This window comes from Herpailurus yagouaroundi, unplaced genomic scaffold (genome assembly GCF_014898765.1).
Source record: "Herpailurus yagouaroundi ecotype Mexico unplaced genomic scaffold, PumYag 180, whole genome shotgun sequence".
NCBI classification, from domain to species: domain Eukaryota; kingdom Metazoa; phylum Chordata; class Mammalia; order Carnivora; family Felidae; genus Herpailurus; species Herpailurus yagouaroundi.
This window is the reverse complement of record NW_024412411.1, coordinates 2,748,377-2,768,869: the sequence shown is the minus strand read 5'-3', so window position 1 is coordinate 2,768,869 and position 20,493 is coordinate 2,748,377. Positions and strand designations below refer to the sequence as shown.

The 20,493-nt window shown below is 36.0% G+C and overlaps 1 protein-coding gene and 1 pseudogene across 4 annotated transcripts in view; one reads left to right on the top strand and one right to left on the bottom strand.

Annotated features, from left to right (window-relative positions):
* The window catches only part of FCHSD2 (FCH and double SH3 domains 2), a 310,380-nt gene that overhangs the window by 54,065 nt on the left and 235,822 nt on the right, over positions 1–20,493 (top strand). For all 4 annotated transcript variants that reach the window (XM_040489259.1, XM_040489261.1, XM_040489257.1 and 1 more), the window contains exon 3: positions 4,965–5,010. In XM_040489259.1, the coding sequence (XP_040345193.1) occupies positions 4,965–5,010 (46 nt within the window). The remainder of the gene's footprint in view (positions 1–4,964; positions 5,011–20,493) is intronic.
* On the bottom strand, positions 17,710–18,457 carry LOC121039243 (pancreatic progenitor cell differentiation and proliferation factor-like; annotated as a pseudogene).

Below are 20,493 nucleotides of genomic sequence, written 5' to 3'. Positions count from 1 at the left end.
TCACTTCTGACATGATTTGCAAGATCAGGGAGCCCCAGGACCACCCTTAGATTTGATAATTCAATAGAAGGACTCACAGAATTCATTGAAAGTTTACTGAAGAGTGCGTGTGTGTGTGTGTGTGTGTGTGTGTGTGTGTGTGTGTTTGTGTGTGTTTTATAGTGAAAGGATATTACCTTATAATCAGCCAAGAGAAGAGGTGTATTTGGTCACCATGATATGATTAACTGCCCATATGGCTGACCTTATTAGTTTCCAGCTTCTTCAGAGGTTGAACTGATAACCATGTGTTAGGAACCCCCCTCTCCTCCACACCACTCTCAATAAATCACATTGCTGTCACAGACTACGCATGGCCTAAGGTCCCCAGGTAAACAAAAACACTGTTATCAGACATGACATTCCATAGGTTTAGAGATCATTCCCCAGAAGTCAAGGGCAAAGGCCAGACCTCTCTTGGGGCAAGGTTAATCCTTTACTGCACATTCATATACCCTCCTTGTTTTTTAAAGCTCATGTACACAAAATAGTTAGGTTTTCTGATACAGTCTGTCCAAGGTTGAGAAACTTAACTGGTCCATATGGATATAGATTGTGATCTTGGTTCTACTGAGCTATTTAATTCATACTCATGAAGAGCCTGAAACCTGATTATTTAGTTTCTATCCATTCATTCAGCAAACATTTACTGAATAAACTTCTTTAGCTTTCAGGCACTGTGCTACACATATAAATACAAAACACACTCCTTGCTCTCAGGGAACTCTAGTCAATTCACAATTAAAATACTTGAAGCAGGTGCTTTGTTACAACATGCTGGAGGACCTTAGAGAAAGGGTATCCAAATCACAAGTGGAATTCAGGAAGACTTTTTAGAGGTTATGCTTAAGCTAAGTTTTGAAGGATGAGGAAGAATTAAGCCAAATAATGGGGAAAGGGAATTCCAAGTAAAAAGGAGTACATTTGCTAGACTATGAGCATGAGCCTACTGGTCCTTTTAAGAACTTTAGCTGGGGTCTGAGATGTGAATGGGGGAGTTTACAGAGATAAAGTCACATACAACCTTAAGGGAATTTAGATTTTTACTCTGGGAGTGATGAGCTTTTTTAGGAATATTAGTAGGAGAGTAGCTTGATCAGATTTGTTTTAGAAAAATTATTTAGAATATTGGATTTTATTAGAGAAATAACTATTATAGGGATTTATTCTTTCTTTATATATGTTGTTTATAGCAACATTATTTAAAATAGGTAAGATATGAAACAACCCAAATTCATCAGTAGATAAATGAATAAACAAATTGTAGTATATCCATACAGTGGAGTATAATAATAATTGGATTTTTACAGTGGAGTGGAATAATAATTCAGTCACAAAAGGTAATGGAGTATTGATACCTTCTACAACTTGGACCTTGGAAACATACTAAGTGAAAGAAGTCAGATACAAAGGGTCATGTATGATTCCTTTTATATGAAATCTCCAGAATAGGCAAATATGTAATAGAGGCAGAAAAATATATTACTTTTTGCCAGGGATAAAAGGAGGGGGAATGGAGAGAGTGATTACTTAATGAATATGGAGTGTTCTGGAGTAATGAAAAGGTTTTGAAAGTGGGTAGAGGTGGTAGTTGCATACTGTGAACACATGAAATGCTGTTGAACTGAACACTTTATTATTTATTTATGTATTTAATTTTTATTTTTATTTACTTTATTTTCTTTTATTTATTTATTTTTTTTAACTGAACACTTTAAACTGGTTAATTGTGGGGTGCCTGGGTAGCTCATTCGGTTATGATCTCATGGTTGGTGAGTTGGAGCCCTGCATCGGGCTCTGTGCTGACAGCTTGGAGCCTGGAGCCTGCTTCTGATTCTGTGTCTCCCTCTCTCTCTCTCTGCCCCTTTCCAGCTCATGCTCGGTCTCTTTGTCTCTCAAAAATAAATAAATGTTAAAAACATTTTTTAAAATTATTAGTTGTATGTCATATAAATTTCACCTCAAAAATATATACACATCCACATGGTATGAATTCAAATAACACAAACAATGCAGTAAAAGGTCTTCTAACACCAGTTCCTTTCTTCATATGGAGCCATTGTCAAGCCAGTTTCTTGTTAATATTTCAGAGAATTCTATCACAGTGATTTCCTAGGGGACCACAGTAGGCATTTTTCCACAGAATAGTTTTTCATTTAAGGGACTACAGATCTTCCTTGACTTACAGTGGGGTTATGTTTTGATAAACCCATTGAAAGTTGAAAATAATGACATTAGGTCAAAAATGCATTTTGTACACCTAACCTACAAAACATCATAGCTTAGCCTAGCCTACCTTAAGCGTGCTCAGAACACTTAGATTAGCATACAGTTGGGCAAAATCATTTAACGCAAAGCCTATTTTATAAAAAAGTGTTGACAATCTCATGTAATTTATTGACTACTGTATTGAAAGCAAAAACCAGAATTGTTGTATGGGTATAGAATGGTTGGTTATAAGTAAGGTGTTTACCATTGTGATTGCGTGGCTGACTGGGAGCTGGGGCGCACTGATGCTGCCTTGCACAACAGTGGAGAGTTTTGTGCTGGCCCAGGAAAAGATCAAAATTTAAAATTTGAAGTTCGGTTTCTACTGAATGCATATCACTTTTGCACCATTGTAAAGTCGAAAAATTGTAAGTCGAACCATTGCAAGTTGGGGACCATCTGTGTTCTAACGGAGTAGTATTGTAATTATAATACAGCATATATGGGTAAACATTTTCATGTAAAAAGATAGTATACTATATATACATTAATCTGTAACTTTTCTGTTTACTTAACATTGCGTCCTCTTGTAAAGTTGACGCAGTAGAATTTACTAAGTAATCCATGTTTTCTCCTTTGAATCAAAATGTCTTCTTTTTCAGTTACTAAATTTTTGTGTATTTAGGTGCATTTCTGACTTCTGTTTCATTATCTTTCTGTTTATTCATGTTCCATTACTAAGCTATCTTAATTATTGCCACCTTATTAAATTAGTTTTTATTATGTGGTGAAGGTAGGTCTTTTGAAATACTTTTTCAGAATCTTAATAACTGTTCTTAAGTGTTCATTTTTTCCATGTGAACTTTATAATCAACCTATTTAGGTAAAAGAAAAATGCTTTTGAAATATGGCAAACTTATCTCAACTCTCCAACCTTTGGCAACCACTAATCTACTTTATGTCTCTGTAGGCTTGCCTATTCTGGGACATTCTGTATAAATGAACTCATGTAATATGTGTCCTTTTATGTGGCTTCTTAGCATAGTGTTTTCCAGGTTCATCCATACTGTATCATGTATCAATATTTCATTCCTTTTTTGAATAATATTCTATCATATGATATAGCACATCTTATTTATCTGTTCACCAGTTAATGGACTTTTGGGTTGATTCCACTTTCTGGCTATTATGAATAATGTTGCTATGAACATTTGTTTACAAGTTTTTATATAGACAAGTTTTCTTGGGTATGTACCTAGGAATAGAACTGCTGGGTCAATGTGGTAACTCTATGTTTAACCTTTTGAGGAACTCCTACACTATGATTTTCTAAAGCAGCTGCATCATTTTATATTCCTACCAGCATTGTACCAGTTCTAATTTCTCTACGTCTTTGCCATCGCTTGTTCTTGTCCATCTGTTTAATTATAGCATCCATTAATATTTTTAAAGATGTTTATGAGAAACTGATGTTGAATTTTAACAAATGCCTTTTCATCTTCTATGGAGATTATGAGAAGATTTTTTTGTTCTCTCTTGATACTGTGAATTATAACAAATAGGTTTCTAATATTAATGATGTTGATTTTGAATAGTTGTCAACTTGGATTTGTTTTTTTTCTTTAGAACAGAAAATTACTTAGTAGACATGTAATTGTTTCATAACAATTAAAAATCCACCGAGAATTTTAAAATTAATTGATACGCACGTTCAGAATAAGAGTTCCATTTTCTTGGAGACTTCACTTGAACATCCTTATTTTAAGATGAGTTACATCTAGGCTTTCAAGCTAAATAAATAAACACTGAATGCTAAATGAATACTACTACTGAATAAATAGCTTGAATGTTTGCTTTCATGTTTTGTGAAATATTAGAAAATACTACCTCCTTCAAAATATGGGTAAGTTTTCAGATTTTTTTTTTTTTTTTTTGAGAGCGAGTGAGCACAGGTGGGGAGAGCCTCACTCCCAGGGCAGAGCCTGATGCAAGGCTCAGTCCCATGACCCTGGGATTACTGACCTGAGCTGAAATCAAGAGTCAGACACTTAACCGACTAAGCCACCGAAGTGCCTCAGTTTTCAGATTTTTTAATGATGAAAGTATAAGCTAGTTCATTTTAGTTTCTTCTGCCTGGGTATTTATGATAGGTGAGAAGATAACATATATACATACATATATATATGTATATACATATATATTTTTTAATTTATTTTTGAGAGAGAGAGAGTGGGAGGGAGAGGGCAGGGAGAGGGGGAGAGAGAGAGAGACAGAGAGAGAGAATCCCAAGTAGGCTCTGCACTGTGAACGCAGAGCCTAATGTGGGGCTTGAACTCATGAACTGTGAGCCAAAAACCAGAATTGGGTGCTTAACCGACTGAGCCACCCAGGCTCCCCAAGCACTTAATATATTCTAAATAACTAAATTTTACTCTGTCATTTGACATGGGTACTGTTATAACTATCCCCATTTTGAGGCACAGAGAAGTCAAGTGACTTGACCAAGATCATAGGGCTACTAAGTGGTAGAGCCAGAATTTGAATGTAGTTTTTCTGAGTCCAGAGCCTTTTGTCAGCAGTGTTCCTAGAACATAAGAATAAAATATTGTCCTTTCCCTGAACACAGTTTTTACCAGGTAGTATCTGAGGATGTGTTGATAAATTTACATAAAATTATTGTTATACTTCTGCTAATGAATTTTTATTTGTGTTTTTAGGACATTCAGTCAGAAGAAGGCTGCTATTGAAAGAGAGTATGCACAGGTAAGCTTGGAAATTGAGGTGACCATTCTAGGTATACCTCTTCTTTGGCTTAAAGGCAGATATACTCATTAGAGAGAAACTTGTTATCCCTGCATCCTGTTTTTCTTCTTATTTCTGACTATCTCACTTTGATTCTCTCTTTACTCCATTTGAATCTCTAGATGAGGAGCTAAGTTGCTCCTTACTACAATGAAGGTTATGAACTTTTGGAGAGAAGATAATATTTATAGCAGTTGTAAGGTATTTACAAATATAAATAATAATGCATATACTTTATAAGTATATATAGGTGACTCTCGAACAACATGGGCTTGAACTATGATTGTCCACCAATATGTGGGGTTTTTTTGGATAAATATATGTACAGTACTGTAAATGTATGTTCTCTTCCTCATAGTTTTCTTAATAACAGTTTCTTTTCTCTAGCTTACTTTATTGTAAAAATACAGTATATAATATAAAATATATGCTAATTGACTGCTTATGTTATCAGTAAGTCTTCTGGTCAATAGTAGCAATTAGTGGTTAAATTTTTAGGGAGTCAAAAGTTATATGGGAATTTTTGACTACATTGGGGGTTGGCATCCCTAATTGCTGCATTGTTCAAGCGTCAGCTGTATATTCATTCTCTTACATATCCCATTCTTTGCAGTTTTATGGAAGGTTTATTTTGTTCAGTCGGGCATTTATTTAGGTCCCTATTGACAGAGGATGATGTACTTTGAATGGATGACATAGTTCTATTTCTAGGGAAATTTAAGCATTTCATTCTTTTATTTATTTATTTAAATTAAAAAAAATGTTTATTTATTTTTGAGAGAGACAGCACATGAATGGGGGAAGGGCAGAGAGAGAGGGAGACACAGAATCTGAAGCAGGCTCCAGGCTCCGAGCTGTCAGCACAGAGCCCAATGTAGGGCTTGAACTCATGAACTATGAGATCATGACCTGAGCTGAAGTCAGACGCTCAACCGACTGAGCCACCCAGGCACCCCTTTTCATTCTTTTATTTTAATTAGAATCTTATTTGCTCCCAGATAACTAAATGTGCCAAGAAAAAATTATGTTGACATATCATTTTATAGATATGTAAGAAATAATAATTACCTTTCCTTGTACAAAAATAGTATGACATGATTTGGAAATTTTGGCCCTTGTAAGCAATTGCTTTCTTTGTGGAATAGAATTCTAAAATCGATCTCCTCCCACTCCCAAAATCATAAAAGTTGTATGTGAAACAAAATTTAAAAATACAGGAAAACATTAGAAGGAAATGCTGTACAGGGTAACTACTTATGGCTGCTGTTGTTATTCTTATAAATAGTGAAATTGGGATATGATTTTTTTTGTGTTTTGTCAGATTTTGATTTTAATTTTTACTCTGATTTCATTGTAGCTAACAAGGTAACTGTGTTTTATTTGATAGTCTTGGATAATTATCCGTTTCTTGAAAACTAGATAGATTCATTAATTCAGTTGTTATTGAGTGGTTATTAATCAGGTGTTTTACATAACAAATTAGCATCAGTTCTAGTAATTAGTGTTGAACCTTATTCTGTGCTTATATAGGAAGTATTAGTAATGATGGGTAAAATTTATTGAATCCTTGTGCCAGGCACTTTGCTGATTATTTTACATTATGTTATCTGGTTTAATCCTCTCAATAAACCTGTGAAATAGGGACAGTTATCATGCCCTTTACAGATATGTTTCCCCTGGGATCAAAGTATATGATCTGTTCTTAAAATTTATATGAAGTGGAAAATTTTTGTGTGATCTATTCTTCTGTAACATGGTTTAAAGTTTAATAATAAAATAAGTAGGATAGGTTCATGGTTAAAAATATAAGAGTACATTAAATTGTATGAAAATCAGCAGTCCTTTGTCCCAATTGCAATCACCACCCTCGGAGAAAAGATTAAAGGTAGACAACTGTTTTGGTTCTCCTGGTGATCATTTCCATATCTTTAAATAATGTGCTTATAACTGATTCATGATTTGTCAACTCTAGACATTATTGCTGGATTACTTCTTATAATAAATGAGAAATTAGCTTCCTAAGCCATTCCTTTTTGGCCTACCCTTTCCAATGTAATACAGCACTACTTTAGTGGCTTTGTTATTTTTCTCACTCTAAGTGATATATTTAGATTTCTATCTTTTGTTCAATTAAGGGCACATATGTGTTTTTATGTGTGTTTGTAAGTGTGTTTATAACATATTTATGATATTTTTATGTAGATGTATGTACTTTTTGTGTATATATGTATGTATATAGTAAAGTAGAATTGCGTTTAGAAAGCAGTCTAATTTATTCTTGAAAATTTTCTTTAAATGTCTTTTAAGTAAATTTTACCTGGTTTTGTTTATACAGTTCTATATAATAATGTATAAATGGTATATGGCACCTAATAATATATAGTTCAAAATTTCATGTAATATTCAGAAATTAAAATGTTTCGGTATCTCTCTGATTGGGACATTTGAGCATTTATGGAGAGTCAGGGTGCTGATTCTTCTTGTTATTTGTCATATTTTCATTTCAGATGATTTTTCTCAGTTCTTACTCTTCAATGTTTTTCCAGTTAATTTTTCAATTCATTTCTTGTGGATATAGACAAAGCTATCTCTACACTCTTTTTTTAGTCGCCTCAACAGTGTTTTTACTTCTTGTCAATAGAAGAGAAACCCCTGAAATGACTGACATTCTGTCTGTGGATTTTGCCAGTTTACACTGATTATGTCAGGCTTATTATTTGCATTTGCTCTCTGAGGACATAACTCTCATTGGTGATAGGGTGTGGTCATAGAGGACAGCTGGACTATTTAAATTATTTCTTTTTCTTTCCTTCTCTGGCTCCGTATGGGGGAGTAGATCTTAAAAATGGAAATGGGGTACTTGGCTACCTTAGTTGTAGAGCATGCAACCCTTGATCTCAGGGTCATGAGTTCAAGCCCCATGTTGCTTAAAGATTTAGAAATTGAAATATTACATATATACAGTAAGATGGATAAATATTCAGTATACTGTTTGATAAATTTTTATGAAGTGAACACAACCTTGTAACTACTATTCAGATTAAGATGTAGAACATTACCAGGGTCCCAGAAGCAGTTATTACTCCTACCTTCCAGTGGTAACCAGTACACTGATTCTTATCAGAATAATTGTTACTTTGGATTTCTTACTGTTTTTGAATTTAAATTAAATAATATCATGTACTATGTACTCTTCTGATTTCTTTCATTCAGCATTAAGTTTTGAGCTTCATATATGTTGGATATGTAGATTCATATCTGTTAGGTATACCTAGGTGTAGAACTAGGTATATACTGGGTCACCAGATATATATGTATATTAGCACTTAAGTAGTTATAGCTAGTTTTCGAAAGCGATTGTACCAGTTTACATGCTTAGCAGCAATGTATGAAAGTTTCAGTTGCTCCACATCTTTGCCAAGAATTGGTATTGTCTGAAATTAAAAAGTAACATTCTTTTTAATTTTTAATGTTTATTTAATGTTAGCACAGAGCCACAGAGCCAGATGTGGGGCTCAAATTCAAGAACCGCACAGTCATGACCTCAGCTGAAGTCGGATGCTTAACCGACTGAGCCACCTAGGCGCCCCAAAAAGTATACATTCTGTTGAATGTATAATAATATCATATTTTTAATAAGCCATTTAAAAATTGATGTAGGGGCGCCTGGGTGGCGCAGTCGGCTAAGCGTCCGACTTCAGCCAGGTCACGATCTCGCGGTCCGTGAGTTCGAGCCCCGCGTCGGGCTCTGGGCTGACGGCTCAGAGCCTGGAGCCTGTTTCCGATTCTGTGTCTCCCTCTCTCTCTGCCCCTCCCCCGTTCATGCTCTGTCTCTCTCTGTCCCAAAAATAAATTAAAAAAATAAAAATAAAAAAATAAAATAAAAATTGATGTATAACATGCATACAGAAAAATGTGTAGATCCTAAGTGCACAGCTCCATGAATTTTCAGTGAACACACCCCTATAGCTAGTACCCTGGTCAAGAAACAGAACCTGGATGGCTTAGTCATTTGAGTGTCTGACTCTGGATTTCAGCTCAGGTCATGATCCTGTCGTGGGATCAAGCCCTGCTTCAGGCTCTGTGTTGGGTGTGGAGGCTGCTTGGGATATTCTCTGTCTCTCTATCTCTCTCTCTCTCTCTGACCCTTTCCCACACTCACGCATGCTCTCTCTCAAAAAAAAAAAAAAAAAAAAAGAACAGAATATTAACACCACCCCAAAAATCCCTCTTGTGCTTCCCCTTTACTGCCCTCACTCTTATACAAGTATTCACTATACTGTTTTCTTATACAGCCTTATTGAATTATATACCACGTGAAACTATCATCACAATCAAGATAAGAACATGTCTATAGCTACCAAAAGATTATAATGTCTCATTATAATCCTTCCCTTTCACTCACTCTTCAGTAGTCATCTTTCCCCCATTATTACTCAGGCAATCTCTAATCTACTTTCTATCACTATAGATGAGTTTGCATTTTTTAGAAGTTTAATTCCATATAAGTAGAATTATATGTACTCTTTTGTTTGGCTTCTTTCATCAGCATAATTATTTACAATTATTGCATAATTATTTCAGTTATGTTGTATCAGTAGTTCATTTCTCTTTTTTGCTGAGTAGTATTGTATGGGTTTCCACAATTTGTTTATCCATCACTTTTTTTTTTTAAGTTTATTTCTTTTGAGAGAGAGAGAGAGAAAGAGAGAAAGTGTATGTGTGCGTGGGAGGTACAGAGAAAAAGGGAGAGGGAGAGAGAGTCCCAAGCAGGCTCTGCACCAGCAGCACGGAGCCCCACACAGGGCTTGAACTCAGGAACCATGAGATCATGACCTGAGCCAAAGTCAAGAGTTAGACCCTTAAGTGACTGAGCCACCCGGGTGCCCCTATGCATTCACCTCTTGATGGATATTTGAGTTGTTTCTATTTTTAGATATTAGAAATAAAGCTACTATGAACATTTTTGTGTATGAAATGGTTTCATTTTTCTTTGGTAAATACATTGGAGTATAATGGCTGGGTCTTTCTTAAATAACTGCCAAACTATTTCCAAAGACATTGTACTATTTTATGTTCCCATCAGCAGTATATGAGAGTTATCAGTTGCTCTGCATCATCCCCAACACTGCATATAGTCTTTCCAATTTCAGATTTTGTAATAGGTTCATAGTGATATTTATTGTAGTTCTAATTTGCATTTACATAACAGTTAATAATGTTAAGCATCATTTTCATGCATTTATTTGCTATTGGTACATACTTGCAATACATATTGGTACATTTTTGGTGAAGTTTTCAAATCTGCTAATTTAAAAAAAGTTATTTGTTTTCTTATTTAAGAAAACTTTTCATTATGAAAAATTTTCAAGCATATATGAAAGTAAGAATTAGAACACTGAATTCTTATTAGCTGTAACGCAGCCGTAGCTATTACCTACATCACCAAACATTTCATTTATAGCTTCCTGCTTGCTGTCCCTTGCTAGTTACTTTTTAAAAATACTTCGGAGAGGCATAATTTATGTATCATTGAAAATCATCTGTTTGTCGGGCACCTGGGTGGCTCAGTTGGTTGGGTGTCCGGCTCAGGTCATGATCTGGCAGTTTGTGAGTTTGAGCCCTGTGTTGGGCTCTGTGCTGACAGCTTGGAGCCTGGAGCCTGCTTCAGATTCTGTGTCTCCCTGTCTGTCTGTACACCCCCCAAAACGCCCGCGTGCTCTCTTGAAAATAAACATTAAAAAGAAAATCATCCATTTGTAATTAAATGTGGTTTTTTTTTTTGCAAATTTATAGATTTATGCAATCATGAGCACAGTTCAGTTTTAGAATATTTCTGCAAATCCAAGTTTTCTGTACTTGTTTGTAGTCAATCTCTGTTGCCCAAGGCAACCGTCAGCTTTATGGCTCTATAAATTTGCCTTTTCTGGACATTTCAGAAAAATATACTCCTACAAAATACAGTCTTGTCTGGCTTTCGCTTAGGAAATTTTTTTTTCCAAATGTTTTTGAGGTTCATACATGTTTTATCATGTATCAGTAACTCATTCCTTTTACTGGTGAATAATATTCCATGGTAGGGATACACACACACACACACACACACACACACACACACACACAGTACATTTGTTTATCCATTCACTAATTGGTAGGTACTCGGATTGTTTCTAGTTTGGGCTATTATGTATAATCCTGCTATAGACATTCACATAGTAATCTTTAATTGGACCTATGTTTTCATATTCTTGAGTGTATACCTAGAACTGGAATTGCCAGGTCATTTTGGTAAGTTTATTTTTAACTTTTTAAAGAAATAGTCAAACTGTTTTCTATATTGGCTGTATAATTTGCACTACCATCAGCAGTGTATGAAGGTTCTAATTCATCCATGTTCTTGCCAATACTTCTCATTGTCTTTCTTTTTAAAGTTTGTTTATTTTGAGAGAGAGAGAGAGAGAGAGAGAGAGAGAGAGAGAGAGATAATGAGAAGGGGAGGGGCAGAAAGAGGGAGAGAGAGAACCCCAAGCAGGCTCCATACCATCAGTGCAGAGCTTATCTTGGGGCTCAATCTTGCAAACTGTGAGATCATGACCTGAGCTGAAATCAAGTGTCCTATGCTTAAATGACTGAGCCACCCAAGCACCCATCTTTCTGATTATAGCCATTATCATGGCTGTGATCATTTTGCCACTGTGAACTGTGAACATTCTTGTATGTGTCTTTTGGTGACTGAATGTAGTCTATCGGGTATATAACTAATGAGTGGATTTGCTGTGTCATATGTATTTAACTTTGGAAGATTTTTTGAAATGCTTTTCTAAAGTGATTATTGTTATTTACACTTCTACCAGTTGTGAGTGAGAGTTGTAGTTGATTTAAAACTTTGCTTTTGGGGGCATCTGACTCTAGATTTTGGCTCAGGTCATGATCTTGGGGTTCTTGGGTTCAAGCCCCAAGTGCTTGGGATTCTTTCTCTCTTTGTCTCTCTGTTCTTCCCCTGTGCTCGCTCATGTATGCTGACTGCAGTTGTGACATGTTGTCAATGGTTAGATATGCCCTTATTTCAGAGATCTTAAAATGCTTAGAAAAATATGTATCTTTTTTTATTTAAAAAATTTTTAAAATGTTTTTTTAGTTTTTGAGAGAGAGAGAGAGAGACAGAGTGCGAGCAGAAGAGGGGCAAAGAGAGAAGGAGACATAGAATCCAAAGCAGGCTCCAGGCTCTGAGCTATCAGCACACAGAGCCTGATGCGGGGCTAAAACTCATAAACCGCGACATCATGACCTGAGCCGAAGTCGGATGCTTAACCAACTGAGCCACCCAGGCGCCCCTAAAAAAATACTTATCTTAAAAAAATTTTTTTAAATGTTAATTCGTTTTTGAGAGAGAGAGAGAGAGAGAGAGAGAGAGAGAGACCGAGCACAAGCAAGGGAGGGGAGAGAGAGGGAGACACAGAATCTGAAGTGGGCTCCAGTCTCTGAGCTGTCAGGATAGAACTTGACGCAGGGCTCAAACCCACAAACTGCGAGATCATGACCTGAGCTGAAGTTGGATGCTTAACCATCTGAACCACTCAGGTGCCCCTAAAAAATATGTATCTTAATAGAATTGATTAGTTGTCTTCTTTTTTTATTCAGGCTATGTAGAGATTTCATTGTTTGAAGAAAAGTTGAAATGGTGGGGGGGACATTAAGAAAGGATGCTCCTACTGGCTTTTTTCTTTTATCACCTGAGGAATATGTTGCAAAATAAAATATTCATAACATTATATATATATATAATATTCATATTGGGCTTTTGTCTTGATTTTGGGGGGGCTGTATGGGAGTAGATATATAAATACTTTATTTGTATGTATTGCTATAGCCACTGGCTACATATTTTTCAATTTATGGACAAGAAATGGGACACTAATTCAAAGGAAGAAATTTTCTATCTGAAATAAATCAAATTAATGAACTGGGAAAATTACTTCCCTGACTTTTTTTTCTTCCTTCATTTTTGAAAGGAAAATGATGACCATTCTCCCTTCCATTCTTTTCAGGCTACACAGATATGCTAATGAGTATGAAACTGCTTCTCAGTCTATGTGTACCTGTATAAGATGGTCTTTATTGTTTTACTGTCTTAGATAGTTTTCCTAATCTCTGTAAATTGTTGTAACCTAGCTTTGTTGAATAATGGATTTCCCTAGTATAAAGAGGGTGATGAATTAAATTTGTGGGCCTTTGCACATGGAGTATTAGATATCCCAAGTCCTCGTCTCTGGGAAGTAGTATGAGATAAAGTAATGGGAGGATCTTCTTGCCTTTGGGAAGCATTGTAAAAATTCTCCCACTATGAGAACATCTACTGTATCATTAAAACAACTACTTAACTATTTTATTATGCCAGAATTTTTAAACAACTATCTCTTGAAGTCTTAAAAATTTTTTAAAAGTCTTTAAAAATACAACAATAATTCAGATTTTATAATACAAATCCATGTGGTAGGGTTGACTTTATTGAAATTTGCTTAATAACCCAAGTTATCTAAAATGTATTTCTAACAAGAATCAGTTAACAGTTACTACTTTAAGCCATAAGAAATTTACAGAAATTTCCATTGTGTTAACTGATTTTAGATTTTTGGAATTTTTTTACTGAATTGAATAGAAATATCATGAAGATATTTTCCTTTAATCTTTTGTTTGGAGAAACTGCAAATCTACAGAAATGTTGAAAGAATTATATACTGAAGAATAATGTTAATTGCCTCTCAATATTTTTAAGTTTATTTATTTATTTTGAGAGAGACAGAGACAGCATGAGTGGGGGAGGAACAGTGGGAGAGGGAGACCAAGAATCTAAAGCAGGCTCCACACTGTCAGCACAGAGCCTGATGCAGGGGTTGAACTCACAAAACCATGAGATCATGACCTGAGTTGAAACTAAGAGCCAGACCTTTAACTGAGTGAGCCAGCCAGGCATCTCTAATTGCCTCTGTATTAACCTAGTTACTAACATTTTGCTATATTAATGTCAGTACACATTTTTTTTCTAAGCTGGATTGAGAGTAAGTTTCAGTCATCATCCTTCTCTTCTACATATTTCACTTTGCATCTTCTGAGAACAAGACCATTTTTCAAAATATAATGTCATCATCACATCAAAGATAATGAATAATAATTCTGTAATATCAAATATGTAGTTTATATTCAGATTTCTTCATTTATTCTCGAAATGTCAAAAGCAGTTTTCCCAAGATCCAATTAAGGTTTGCACATTGCATTTGGTAGATAATGTTTCTTGATTTTATTTAGAATATTTCCTCCACTTTTTTTGTTTTTCATAACATTAACTCTTTGATAAGTCTGGTCATTTGTATTATAAAATGCTTTTTTGTATTTGGAATTTTTTATATTTGGGATTTTTTGTTTCTTTCCTTCATGATTAGCTTTACATTAAATATGAGCAGAAATACTATGTAGGTGATATTGGGCCTAATAAGATTTTACAGTTTCTCTTAGTGACTTGGATAGATTAGAATGCAACATCACTAATACTACCATTTTTCAAGCCTGATTGAATCTATAATAACGATGATAGGTTTTTGTCTTTTATTTTCAAAATTGTCTCAAGCTATGTATTTTTTTTTTTTTGCTATATTATATATTTCTGGTGCTCTAAGAAATGAAGTTTTGTTATGTTAAAGTTTTGGCAAGGCATAATTGGAGAAAAATCAAACATTTGAGAATTTAATTTTAACTTTTACATTTCAGATTAAGCACTAATGTAAAAGCCAATATATGTTCTTAACCATTACATGTAGATGCATTTAAAAATCAACTGAGGGGTGCCTCAGTCAGTTGAGTTAATCCGACCCTTGATTTGGCTTGGGTCATGATCCCAGGGTCGTGGTATTGAGCTCTGCTCCGCGTCTGGCTCTGCTGGTCGAGGAGCCTGCTTAAGATCCTCTCTCTCCCTTTTCCTCTATCCCTCTCCCTTGATCACATGTGCGCATGCTGTCTCTCTCTCAAAAATAAATAAACATCTAAAATAAAACTAAAAAACAAAATTTAAAAATCAACTGAAAATTATAATTTGCCCTTATTGTGGGAATTTCCTTTAGAGAGTCTGGTACTTGTTAAATTGAAAGTATGTAAAACATCTTTGTTACCAATTGTCTAGTGATAATTTTGGTAATGACACTGTTACAGCCTTCCTTTTCAGAAAATTCCATAGTTTTTCTATTTGTTGTTGGTACATGACCTACCACAAAAAGAAATGGTCAAGACTACCACAAAAAGAAATGGAATTGCAATTTATATAAGCACTTTTATTTTATTTATGTATTTATGTATTTATTTTAATTTTTTAATTTAATTTATTTTAAAAAAATTTTAGTGTTTATTTTATTTTTGAGAGAGAGAGAGAGACAGAGTGCAAGCAGGGGAGGGACAGAGAGAGAGGGAGACACAGGATCCAAAGCAGGCTCCAGGCTTCCAGCTGTCAGCACAGAGCCCGGTACAGGAGCTTGAAGTCAGGAACTGTGAGAGCATGACCTGAGTTGAAATTGGCTCTTAACTGACTGAGCCACCCAGGTGCCCCTTTAATTTTTTTTTATTTTTGAGAGAGAGCACACATGTGCATATGAGAGAATGCAAGCAGGGGAGGGGTAGAAGGAGAGAGAATCTTAAGTAGGCTCCTCGACCAGCACAGAGCCCCATGCCACTATCTCCATCTTAGCGTGAGATCATGACCTGAGCTGAAATCAAGAGCTTAATCGACTGAGCCACACAGGTACCCTTATTTGAGCACTTTCAATCTCCTCTACCAGTTTCAATGTTAAAACAGCCTTTAAAAGTATGGTGGTCGTGTTTTGGTTCCTTTTTAATATTTTAGTCTGGTGGTTTGCCTCTGTCAGGAGCTCAATCTTGTGAATGTTGTTATTTCTTTAGTTAGATATTAAGAGAATCTATGTACTAGAAGGATTCACCACATTTAATTTTTTTATAAAGTACTATTTTTAAATTAGAAGGTTTTTAAAAGATATACCAGTTTCCACGTGTTGAGAAATATTTATCAAACACTCTTCTAGGTACTGTGACACTACCCAAAAAAGTCCTAAAGCTTAGAGAGCTTACGTTCTATCGGTGTGTTGTCTTCCAATTAAATATATTAATTTCTTTTCCTTCAAAGGCACTGATATGGCATTATAACCAATTGTAAAAGAATGATCTCTATAGAATTATATTACTAGTTGCATAGTATTGTCATCCTCTGTGCAAAGGATTGATTGGCCAAAAGGGTTGAATATTATTTGTGAAATATAGAGAGCATTACAGATAAGCCACCCCAATAGAGAAATATTATAAAGGAAAATAATTCAGACGGATTGATCATATGACAGCAATTTGAAAAACGTACCTTAAACATATGCACAGTAAACCTGTAATACATTTTTAGGGGGGTGTTAGAAGAAGGAAAGACAATCATATTGCATAACCTTACTTACACCTAAAGGGATTTGAGCAATAAACTTTTTCAAGTTTCTTGGTACTTTCAGTTTCCTGCAAGAGTATTAATGCTTTATTTTTAAGCCTGGTTTGTGAAATTCACTTTGTAATTCTCCAGAAATAACAGATGTGTTGCATATCTATTTACCCAAACAGAAGAAATGAATCTCTGAAAACACAGAAGCCATGTAAGAGTCACTAAACAACCTTAAATATTAGGGTAAAATCAAGTCTGGCTTTTGACTGCATTTAACTTACCACTTGAGGTGTTGGTAAAATCATTTGCAGTATTCAAACTGAAAATGCTAAAGGCAAGTTCTGTGTATTAATTTATTTCCTGTAGTCTTTGGCAGAATGCTGCTAGTGAAAGAAGGATACAAAAGGTTACTGTGGCTAGAGAGAAGGAGCAGGAAAAGATTGTGGACTTTAAGGGCAGTTCCTTGCCTGAGGACAAACAGAACAAATATGGACACCCTGTCAAATAGCCTGTGGTGACACACTGTTGCGCCTAAAGTTTTTGCTATTTTTATTCTTTTGAGAAAGAAGTTTATGAAGAGTTGGGCATACTACCCAAGAAGTTAGTGTTATGTGTATGTGGTGGGATTCTTTTTTGGTAAATTTCATCAGCATAGAAATTTAAAATGTAACTTAATTTAGCCTTGTGCAGTTAGCTTTCTGGCCATTGCTGTTACAGAAGATTGGCAAAATTGTTTGAAATGGTGGACTATATACTTGGAGCTTTTTGTTCTACTAGTCTCTTCCCGTAGAACAATGAGGATAACTATCTGGAGAGAAGATTGAGGATTATTTTCTGTGTTTATGTTGATTCTTAATTTTATTTATTTATTTTTAAATTTCTTAATGTTTATTTTTGAGAGAGAGAGAGAGAGAGACAGACAGACAGAGATAGGAGCCTGAGCGGGGGGAGGAGCAGAGAGAGGGAGACACAGAATCCAAAGCAGGCTCCAGGTTCTGAGCTGTCAGCACAGAGCCTAACTGTGCTGTGAGATCATGAGCTGAGTTGAAGTTGGATGTTAACCGACTGAGCCACCCAGGTGCCCTGTCTGCTCTAATCTTTATTATTTTCTTCCCTCTGCTAGCTTTGGGTTTAGTTTGTTCTTTTTTTTCTGTTCCTTATATTCCCCCCCGCCCACCAGGGCAACTGGCTGCTTGGTTTATTTTCCACTTGGTGCAAGGCACATGGTTACAGGGTGTTGGGAAGGCTTGCCTGTGGCTTGGGTAGTAAAAAGTGGCATTCTCTCAACTTCCTTTTTGGTGTTTTGTTATTTTGATGTAAAAGAACCCAAGTACTTCTGCCACAGCCCAGCTGGTCTAGGAGGGGAGGGGAGGGAAAAGAGGGAAGGGAGGGGCTCTGATGAGCCTAGAGCCTCCTGAAGCCTGACAGGGGCCCCTCAGGACTGGGGCCCGGTGTTGGCTTTGCCAGGCTGGCCACCAGGCTGCTTCCTCATGGCTTCCAGAGCCAGGTCTCAGGTGATCGAGCTGCCGAAGTCCTGGGGAGATTCCCAACGCTCTGGGGACTCCAACACTGTATCCATGAATGGGAGAGTGGACTTCCTGAAAAAGAAGCTTGCCCACCAGTGACCTCGGTTGGCCTTGGGGAGACGCCAGTAATAGTCGTGGGTGGCCACGAGTGAGCCGCTGGAGGAGATGACTGCCATGCTGTCGCTTGTGGGCCTGTTGCAAGGTGACCCCTTGCAGGCCTCGTTGTGCAATAACAGGTGGCAGGGACAGGGACGCTAGGCCACGGAGCCCTTTTGCAGAGGAGACCCCCCAAGGCTGCTCCACGACCAAAGTGCATGCGGAGTCTCTGTTCCTTATGTTCTAAAGTTAGGTTGTTGATCTGAGATCTTTCTTGTATTTTAATATGTGCATTTATAGCTATAGGGGTGGCTGGGTGGCTCAGTTGGTTAAGCAGCCAACTTTGGTTCAGGTCATGATCTCACAGCTTGAGGGCTCATGGGTTTGAGCCCTACATCAGGCTCTGTGCTAACAGCACAGAGCCTGGAGCCTGCTCTCAATTCTGTGTCTCCCTCTCTCTCTGCCCCTCCCCTGCTTGTGCTCTGTCAGTCTGTCTCTCTCTCTCTCTCTTAAAAATAAATAAACATTAAAAACAAATTAAAAAACATTTTCCCTTTGGCACCGCTTTTGCTGTGTCCCGTAATTTTTAGTATGTTGTGTTTTTCATTTTCATTATTCTCTAGATAGTTTCTAGTTTGCCTTATGATTTCTTCTTTGAGCTAGTGGTTGTTTAAAAATGTGTTATTTCGGGTGCCAGGGTGGCTCAGTCGGTTAAGCATCTGACTCTTGATTTCGGCCCAGATGATGATCTCACAGTTGTAAGATTGAGCCCTGTATGGAGCTCCATCCTGGGCATGGAGCCTGTTTAAGATTCTCTCTCCCTCTCTCTTTGCCCTGTCCCCTGCTTGCTCTTTCTCTCTCTCTCAAAAAGTGCATGTTTCATTTACACAATTTTGTGAATTTTTCATTTTTCTTTTTTTTATTGATTTCTAACCTTTTCCCATTGTTGACAAGGAAGATACTTTGTATATCTATCTTTTAAAACCTATTGAGACTTCAATTTGTGGTGGCCTCTAATGTATGGTTTTTCTTGGAAAGTGTCCCATGTGTGCTTGGGAATAATGTGTGTTCTGTTGTTATTGGGTACAGTGTTCTGTTTATATTTGTTAGGTCTAGTTAATTTTGTTGTTGTTTAAGTTTTCTCTATTTCCTAACATTCTATCTGGTTGTTCTGTTTATTTTTGTGAGTGACATTTTGAAGTCTTTATTAATTTGAAGTATCTAATTCTCCTTTTAGTTCTATCAGTTATTGCTTCATATATTTTGATGATCTTTCACTAGGTACATGAACATTTATAATTAATAAGTATTCTCATTGTATTGAAACTTTTATTAATGTATGATGTTCTCTTTGTCTTGTGACCTTTATTTATTTATTTTTTTTGAGTTTGTTTATTTTTGAGATAGAGGAGGGGCGGGGGGCAGAGAGAGACAGAGAGAGAGTCCCAAGCAGACTCCGCACTGTCAGCACAGAGCTCAGTGCAGGGCTGGAAACCATGAACTGTGAGATCATGACCAGAGCAGAAATTGAATTGGACGCTTAGCCAACCGAGCCACCCAGGCATGCCTCATGACCTTTCTTGACTTATAATGTATTTTGTCTGATATTAGTGTAGCTCTCTTTTGGTTGCTATATGCATGCAATATCTTCTTTTTACTTTACTTCAACCTGTTTATGTCTTTGGATTTCAAGTGAGTCTTGTGTAGACAGCATATAGTTGGATCATGTATTTTTACCCATGCCAATCTGTTTTTTTATTGGAGTGTTTAATCCATTTATTAAAGTAATTACTGGTAAGGACTTAATTATGTCATTGTGCTCTTTGTTTACTGTGTGCCTTATAGCTTTTTCATTCCTTATTTTCTGAATTACTATCTTTTGTGTTTATTTCATTTTTTTGTAGTGAAATGTTTAAATTACTTTCTCATTTCCTTTTATGTATATTCTATAGCTATTATGTTTGTAATTAGCAAGGGAATTACATTTAGCATCCTAAAGTTATGACATTCCTACTTGAATTTACACCAGCTTAACTTCGGTAATAGAAAAGCTGCTCTTTTAAGGCACCATTCCCACCCTTTTCACTTGCTAATATCCCATAATGACATTTTAATACATTGTATGCCCCAAAATATAAACAAGTAATTTTCAAAATGTATTTAGTTTCTTAAATTATGTAGAAAACAGGATTTGAGTTACAAATCAAAGTTACACTAATACTTGCTTTTATGCTGATAATTTTTTTCTTTAAATGTATCAGTCATGTAAATCATGTACAAAACAAAGTATAGTTACAAATCATTGTTACAATAATACTGTATTTTGTAATTGTCCATATATAT